Source organism: Rhincodon typus, chromosome 5, assembly GCF_021869965.1.
Source record: "Rhincodon typus isolate 14 chromosome 5, sRhiTyp1.1, whole genome shotgun sequence".
Lineage (NCBI taxonomy): Eukaryota > Metazoa > Chordata > Chondrichthyes > Orectolobiformes > Rhincodontidae > Rhincodon > Rhincodon typus.
Window position 1 is genome coordinate 31495621 of NC_063336.1, and position 9063 is coordinate 31504683.

At 42.2% G+C, this 9063-nt stretch overlaps 1 protein-coding gene across 3 annotated transcripts in view; it reads left to right on the top strand.

The window, feature by feature from the left end:
- sh3bgrl2 (SH3 domain binding glutamate-rich protein like 2) overlaps positions 1-9063 on the top strand; it is a 73694-nt gene that overhangs the window by 31851 nt on the left and 32780 nt on the right. For all 3 annotated transcript variants that reach the window (XM_048597256.1, XM_048597258.1, XM_048597255.1), the window contains exon 2: positions 8257-8442. In XM_048597256.1, coding sequence (XP_048453213.1) covers positions 8257-8442 — 186 coding nt within the window. The remainder of the gene's footprint in view (positions 1-8256; positions 8443-9063) is intronic.

Below are 9063 nucleotides of genomic sequence, written 5' to 3' on the forward strand. Positions count from 1 at the left end.
AACCCCCTTCCCCTCCCCCTTTTCTGATGAAGGGTCTAGGCCCGAAACGTCAGCCTCTCTGCTCCTATGATGCTGCTTGGCCTGCTGTGTTCATCCAGCCCTGCACCTTGTTGTCTCGGATTCTCCAGCATCTGCAGTTCCTACTATCTCTGATTCAATCATAAAGTAGCTGACTTTTTTAAATAAAACAAGCGTTTAGCTTTTAATTCAGTTATTCTGATATTTAGTGGACTTTGCCGCACTGCACGAATCGATAAGATGTGAACAAAATTCATTTTACAACTGCATTTAAAGAATATCTAAAGGATAGTGGAGAAGTGGCAATGTTGTGATATGTCACTGGACTGATGATGCAGAGTCCCAGATTAATGTTTTGGGGACAGAAGTTTGAAACTCACAATGGTAGATGTTGAAATTTGTGTTCAATAAAAATTTGGAATTCAGAAAGCTAGTCTAATGGTGACCATGTAATGAGTATCATAAAATAAAACATGTAGTTCATTAAGAGATAGTAGGAGCTGCCGATGCTGGAGTCTGAGATAACAAGGTGTAGAGCTGGATGAACACAGCAGGCCAGGCAGCATCAGAGGAGCAGGAAAGCTGACGTTTCGGGTCTGGACCCTTCTTCAGAAATGGGGAAGGGTAAGGGGACTCTGAAATAAATAGAGAGAGGGGGAGGCGATGTTGGAAGGTGGATAGAGGAGCGGATAGGTGGAGAGAAGATGGATAGGTCAAGGAGGCAGGGATGAAGCCAGTACAGGTGAGTTTAGGTACGGAGTTGGGGTTGGTCAGTAGGCAGGGAGGGGCGGGTAGGTGGGAGGGAAGATGGACAGGTCAAGAAGGCGGAGATGAGACTAGTAGGTAGGAAGTAGGGGTGGCGTTTGGTCAGTGAAGTGGGAGGAGCGGATAGGTGGGAGAAAAGACAGACAGTTGTGGCACTGGAGGAGGCCCAGGATGGACATGTTGTCCAAGGAGTGGGAGAGGGAGTTGAAGTGGTTCGCGACTGGGAGGTGTAGTCGTTTGTCACAAACCGAGTGTAGGTGCTCCACAAAGTGGCCTCCAAGCCACCGCCTGGTTTCCCCGATGTAGAGGAGGCCACATCGGGAACAGCGGATACAGTGTACCACATAAGCAGATGTGCAGGTGAACATCTGTTTAATGTGGAAGGTTTTCTTGGGGCCAGGGATGGAGATCATCGATATAATGGAGGAAGAGGTGGGGAATGGGGCCAGTGTAGCTGCGGAAGAGGGACTGTTCCCTCTTGGTTCGTGACAAATGACTGCACCTCCAAATCGCGAACCATTTCAACTCCCCCTCCCACTCCTTGGATGACATGTCCATCCTAGGCCTCCTCCAGTGCCACAATGGAACAGTCCCTCCCCGCAATAGCAACAAAGACAGAATTCCCCTTGTCCTCACGTATCACCCCATCAACCTCGGGATTCAACGCATCATCCTCCGCCACTTCCACCACCTGCAATCTGACCCCACTACCAAGGATATTTTTCCCTCCCCACCCATATCTGCCTTCTGGAGGGACCGCTTTCTCCGTGACTCCCTCGTCTGCTCCATACTCCCCACTCGACCCACCACCCCGGCACTTTTCCCTGCCACCGCAGGAAGTGCTACACCTGCTCCTATGCCTTCCCCCTCACCTCCATCCCAGGCCCCAAGAAAACCTTCCATATTAAACAGATGTTCTCCTGCACATCTGCTAATGTGGTATACTGTATCCGCTGTTCCCAATGTGGTCTCCTCTACATCAGGGAAACCAGGCGGAGGCTTGGGGCCCGCTTTGTGGAGCACCTACGCTTGGTTTGTGACAAACGACTACACCTCCCAGTCGCGAACCACTTCAACTCTCTCTCCCACTCCTTGGATGACATATCCATCCTTGGCCTCCTGCAGTGACACAACGATGCCACCCGAAGGCTGGAGGAACAGCACCTCATATTCCGCTTGGGAACCCTGCAGCCCAATGTTATCAATGTGGACTTCACAAGCTTCAAAATCTCCCCACCCCGACCACATCCCAAGACCAGCCCATCTCATCCCCGCCTCCTTGACCTGTCTGTCTTTTTTCCCACCTATCCGCTCCTCCCACCTCATTGACCAAACCCCACCCCCATTTCCTACCTACTAGCCTCATCCCCGCCTCCTTGACCTGTCCGTCTTCCCTCCCACCTACCCGCCCTTCCCTCCCTACTGACCAACCCCATCCCAACTCCCTACCTACACTCACCTGTACTGGCTCCATCCCCGCCTCCTTGACCTGTCCGTCTTCTCACCATGTATCTGCTCCTCTATCCACCTTCCATCATCACCTCCCCCTCTCTATTTATTTTAGAGTCCCCTTCCCCTCCCCCATTTCTGAAGAAGGGTCCAGACCCGAAACGTCAGCTTTCCTGGTCCGCTGATGCTGCCTGGCCTGATGTGTTCATCCAGCTCTACATCATATGTAGTTCATTAATATCCATTAGGGAAAGAAATCTGCCAATCCTGCCTGGTTTGGTCTAGATGTAAGTCCAGACCTGCACCAAGGCAGTTGACTGAACTGACCCAGTAAGCCACTCTGGTTAGAGGGCCTGTGAAAGTTGAGCAGTAAACACTGGCCCAACCAATGATGCAGATGCCCCATGAATAAAGAAAAACAAATTATATAAAGGCTGGATTTGATCGGATTATGCACTGACATTTAAACAAGTGTTTAAAAACATCATGTATATTTTCAGTAAATTGAATGTAACTTGTGTGTGGGGGTGGGAATGAATGCCTTGATGAAGTAATGAGATGAAAATGTGAATTCAGTGGTTGCATTCTGGAGCTATGAACACATTAAGTCAGCGTTGGTTGGAGATAGGGTTGATTGCCAGTCTGTGTTTTCTATTGAGTGTACAGGATCATTAAACTTACACCAACCTCACTTTTCCTAAGATTTCAGTTTTTGTCAGATTGACCCCTGTGTACAATAAGCAAAGTTGAGCTATAATTCTGCTCGTAGTTACCACCAATTTTATATTTCCTAGTAATCCTTTACTATCTTAATCATTTTCTCTGCAAGTGTCACTGCTTTATGTTGATATGTACTCCTCGCTGCTGAATACAACTAATCACCCGAATGAAACAAGACAACAATTGCTCCTTCTCTCACCCAAACAGCATGTCACTGTCTTGAAGTCCATGCTAATTCCAATTACAAAGTTTTGAACTTACATAGTGCTGGATTATTAGGAAGAAAACAAATTATAATTTTCCTGAAAATTAAGCATGTGTTTGTCAGAGTTCGATGGATCTGATGATTTCACTTGAGGAGTTCTTGGAAGAGAAGCTTCACATTGGAGCAGATGTTCCACTTCAGAACCTGTGCAATAAATTTGATAAGTTTCTGTATAATGGGACAAAATTGTTATTACCCTCTGCAAAAATTTATAAGATCCACATGTGCATTTTACACTTTCCAAAGGATCCCTACAGTATAACAACTTTGGAACTTTGCAGTGACATAAGATTGTGAAAGGTGCCATTTAAATATACATTCTTTCTACAAGAAACGATGACTGTCAAAACACAGTTGTTGGCACAGCAAATATAAAGGTAGGAACCTGATTCTTCAGAGCAGGAGGTAACATACACTTTAGCCCAAATCTCATTTTAGTCAAGTGGAGATGGTACTGCATGACAGTAGCCCTATTTGTTGTTTCTAACATCACCCACCGTAAAGGACAGAGTTCCAATATGTTTGGAAATAAAGAGAAAGTTTAAGAGCACAGTTGAATATTGTTGCTGCATGTTACATGTTAGCTGTCCTCATATGAGGTAACATAGTTCTATCACTAATAAACACAGAGAATGCTGGAGGAACTAGCAGGTCTGGCTGCATCCCTGGAGAGAAAAACAGAGTTAACATTTAAAGTCTAGTATGATTTCTTCAGAACTCCAGAAGAGTCAGACTGGGGAACCCAAAATGTTAATTCTGTTTTTCTCTCCCCAGAAGCTAAAGGACCTGTTGAGTTTCTCCAGCATTCTCTATGGTGGCTTCAGATTTCTGGCATGCAGCATTTTGCTTTTATTTATAGTTCTGCCAATGCCTCATTTTTGGTTTAGAACATTAGTGGGTCAGATGTCTTTGAATACCTCAGACAGCAAAATTCCCACTGTGAATTCATATTTAAAGAACGTTGAGAGATAAATGGAGTCTCTCTCATGGGAGCCTAACATGGCCAGCATCCCTTTGTTTCTCCCCATCTTGCATAAAGGCAGGAGGATCCACATGTGGTTCTAAAAATATTAAATGGGTATTAAATGGGCAGAGATTCCATGTAACTGATGTTTATCTAACTCTATTCCATCTGTTACATCTATTTTTCAATTATAACTGAACAGAAACTCCACACTACTGTTGCCATTATTATTTCTTGTCCAACAAAGGGTCTATGTGCCATTGTTTATTAACATGATATGCTGTCATTATGTTTTAATTTTGCTCTGTCTTGTTAAAGTGATGTGTAGATAAATTCCTAATTTAGATAACACTCACCTGAGCCAAAGATGCAAGGGAAGATTCCATGCTATAATTTCTGTCATGAACGCACAATCTAAAGTTACGAAAGAGAACAGATAGGACTTTCAGATGTTTGTTTTTTAGCAACAGATGCTGTGTTTACATGAAGCATTGAAATGTATCCTAAGTTGAATTATCTTAATAAGCAACACTTAGTACAGTTAGTCCAGTATTGGAGTGTTCGTAGCCGGTAGGATTGATCAAGTATCTGGTCTGTACCATTGATGTAGCTGTGAAACTACGTACTTGCATGATACATTTTGACTCAAAACTATTTTTGCTTTGTTTCTTGTTTTTGGAATAGGCGCATTGAAAAAAAATCTGAATTGTAACACAAAGAACTTTAAAACTTGCTGAGGTGTTGGAAATGTAACCTGTTTGCTTTTCAATGAATATGTCACACTTTAGCTTTCTGTTGCTTATTGGTTGCAAATAGTTTTTTTTGCATTTTGAGAGTTTTTAGAGAAAGAAAATGTTGTTCTTTTGAAATCATTGCAGTCTGTAGTATTTGGCTAATGTTTGAGTTTGAGATGGGGAGGGAGTGGCTTCATTTCAGAAGAACAATTGAAATGTTAATCTCTGTAAAAGTTAATATTAGAACTGAAAATCAATCGCAGAAGAAAGTGCAGTGGGATCTCTTACCTTGTTCCATCCTTCACCCTTTTTTCAGAAGACATCGTCCATCTCAAAAGATTGATTTTGGTGACCATGACAATTGCAATAAAGTAAACATCATTCAATAAGAGATATGTATTTATTTAAAATGCATGGTATTTTGTTTCCATTTTTTATGCAAGAATCTAATTTCAGACAGATTTACTGTAGCATTTGAACCCAACTGATTAAAATTTCCCGGAGCTTTTCTTGATTTCCAATCGTAACTGTTGGAAAAATTGGCAAACAGGCTGTTTTTGCAGAGATTCCTGTAAACTTACACAGACCATAAGATTCTACAAAGTCATAGGGATATTGGAGCCATTGAAATGATACAGCAGAGAAGGGGGCCATTTGACTCATCTTGTCCATGCTGACCCAAAGACACCCAGATGCCCTTTCTAATCCCATCTTCCTGCACAGGGCTCATCGCCCTGCAACTTACAACACTTAAGGTGCAGACCCAGGTTCTTTTTAAAAGAGTTAGGGTCTCTGCCTCCATCACCAACTCAAGCAGCAAGTTTCAGACACCTACCATCCTCTGCATAAAATGGTTTCTCCTCACATCCCCTCTAATGCCACTTAGATTGAATTTCTGAGCTGTTGTTTTTGAACTCTCTGCCACGGGAAACAGGTTCCTCCTGTCTAATCCAGCTCTACACCTCACAATTTTGTGTACCTCAGTATATCACCCCTCAGCCTTCTCCATTCCCAGGAAAACAGCTCCCAACTCTCCAATATCTCCTCGTAGCTACGATTCTGCAGCCCTGGCAACATTCTAGTAAATTTTGTCTTCACTGTCTCTAGAGAAATTAGGTTCTTCTTGTAATGTGGCGACCAGAACTGTTCACAATACTCCAGTTGTGGCCTCCCCACCAGTGTCTTATACAGTTTCATCATTATAGTACTTTTGTATTTTATATCTCTGCCAATGAAAGAGAGTATTCCATCTGCCTTCCTTACAACCTTATTTACCCATACTGCTACCTTTAGGAACCAGTGCACTTGCACACCAAGGTGTCTTTTCTTCTACCCTTCTCAGTATATTCCCATTTATTGTGTATGTCTTTTGCTGTTTGACCTCCCAAAATGCATCACCTCACTCTTATCAGAGCTGAACTCCATCGGCCACTTTCCTGCCCACTCTATTATGTGGAGCTTACAACTATTCTCTACACTATCTACTATGCAGCTAATTTTTGTGTCAATTTCCAAATTGTGTTTGCCACATTCATGTCCAAATCATTAATGCATAAAGTAAATAGCAGGGACCCCAACACTGAGTCCTGCAGAGCATCACTTGAAACAGCTTTCTATTTGCAAGGACAGCCATCAACCATTACCCTTTGTTTCATGTAAACTAAACTAACTTTGGATCCAATTTAACACATTACCCTAGATGGAAGTAAACCTAACTGAACCAAATTAATTCAGTTTCAGTCAGCTTTGTTTGAGTTCCTGACAAGAAAACTTCACAAGGCTGTTGGTAATTAAGTGGAATGCCTTAACATGTAGATTTTAAAATTTCAATTTGCCCTTTATTTTCTACTCTTCCTATCCCATAAAGATGGATGGCTTATTGTATCAAACCAGCTCGCAGTCCAGGCACAGTAATAGCAGTTCTTCATAAGTGATACATACGAGCTGAAGCATTTGTGAAGCTTGGATGTCAATCTTCCTGTTAAGCTATCTCAATGTGTTGCTTTTGGCCATCAGTTGAACAAATCTTAGACAAAAGATGCAAACAAAGCCTGAATTTTCATGGAGATGGATTGGCTCTGCACCAGATTCAAAATGGTGCTGGAATCCAGAATCTGGAAGCCCTTACTCCAAACCTGCACTTTCCATTTCCCCTGGTAGATAGCACTGGGGAACAGGGATCGGATGTTCACATCTAGAGTTCACGGAGACAGCAGCACATTCAAATGTTCAGCCGCCTCTTCATTAGAAGCATTTTTGTGATCATGAATCCCAAAATGCAACTTATGGGCTTCAGATATTTCAGGAGAAAGTCTGAAGCTACCAGAGTATTTGGGGAGTTAAGGTACCTTTTTGGAGAGGTCCAGGGTACCTCTTTGGAATTGCTAAAAGTAGGCATAAATTTATGTAAAAAATGGAAGGTTTATGTGACTGACAGGCTTTCAAGTCATTTAAATCACCTGCTCTTTAAAAATAAAAGTATATAGTTGAAAAAAATCAGTGCTTGCAATTCCAATAGACATCACAGGGCTATTATTATAGGATTAGTGCTGCTTGACTGATACCACACACTATCATTATATTGAAGGGGCTATAAGTTTCGAGTTTGATTAACAGCTCCAAGTGATCATAGAGCTTAACTGTTTCTGATGTGGGGCTAAGAATACAAATGTTTGTATTTGGAAGGGCTTAGGCACTTGAGGAGATTTATATGTATTGAATAGTCTTTTATTTAATAGAGTGTAATTTTTTAATACGGTGAAGTCCATAATAGAAACAAAGAATGTGACTTTATTTCATCTCACCATGGTTCTTAAAGTTTTCCATAGTAGACATTGAATAGATTGGCATGGAGAATATAGCGCCAAAGGTTAATGGGTGGATCATGGGTTGACATTTAGCATTTAGGGGATATGACAACAGCATGAGAGTAGAGGAACATTCATTGGCATGGAGAGTGTGAGGGCTGTGAAGGTGCTAGGGCATGGGCTGGCATGGATAGGCTCAAGGAATGTGTGAAAGGTGAGAATTAGAGCTTCTTCTCATTGCAACTGGGAAGAAGTCCCAGAGCACGGAAGCAAACCTTTCGAACAGCTCACCTTGTCCCGCAGCGGTCTCGTGACTACCTTGGCAAATTTCTGGGATCAATAGGTTCAATTCCTGTCAACACCACCCACCCAGCCCCCACCCCCATCCCCAGCCCCAGTGAGTGGTGACATTCCCTGATTCTGCGCAGTCAACTTTGGAATGAAGATTTGACCCAACATTTTTTGTTCAGTGTATGATGAAAAGTAGTAAGGGGCAGGCTGATTTCTCCTGACTGATTTCTGATTTCATTGCAGATCAAGAAGCGGCAACAAGAAGTTGTGGGATTTTTAGAATCCAACAAAATTGAATTTGAAGAGATTGACATAACAATGTTAGAAGACCAGAGAAGGTGGATGTATCACAACATCCCACAGGAGAAGCAGCCTGCCAAAGGAAACCCTCTTCCACCTCAGATATTCAACAATGATGCTTACTGTGGAGTAAGTAGACATCTTTGCTCTGAGCATTGATTGTCTTTTAGACAACGTTACAAAGTTCAAAATTGCAGATTCGATATTTTGCAAGAAAACATGTTCACAGGAACTAAGGTTATCAAATTTGTCTTTCTTTCATGTACCTTCTTTCAGTTCATATTGTCATTCTGGTTTTGCTGTTTCTTCATAGTTTCTGCCAATCTGCAGTTGAAGTTATAATAATCAGTAGGGAGAGCCTTTCCAGACACTAATGTTGGATTTTTAAAAAAAACTCAACATTATGTCAAGTTATTTAGTCTAACATAAAATCAGATAGCATGAGATGAAGTCCTTAACCCATCTTGCCAGTGTTGGCTTTTCAAAAGAAATTAGCCTCCACTCTTCTGCTCTTACCCAATAGTCCAATAAGCATTGCCTCTTCAAATCTACATCCTGTTTTCTTCTGTTTTGTTTCTGCAGAATTTTAATCTGGCATATTCCTACTGAAACTCTAAATGGTGTTGATTTTAGCGAATTGGTTTTTCAGTATTTACCAGCCCCAAAGTGTAACTGAACCGTATCAGAGATTGTAGGAACTGCAGATGCTGGAGAATCTGAGATGACAAGGTGTAGAGCTGGATGAACACA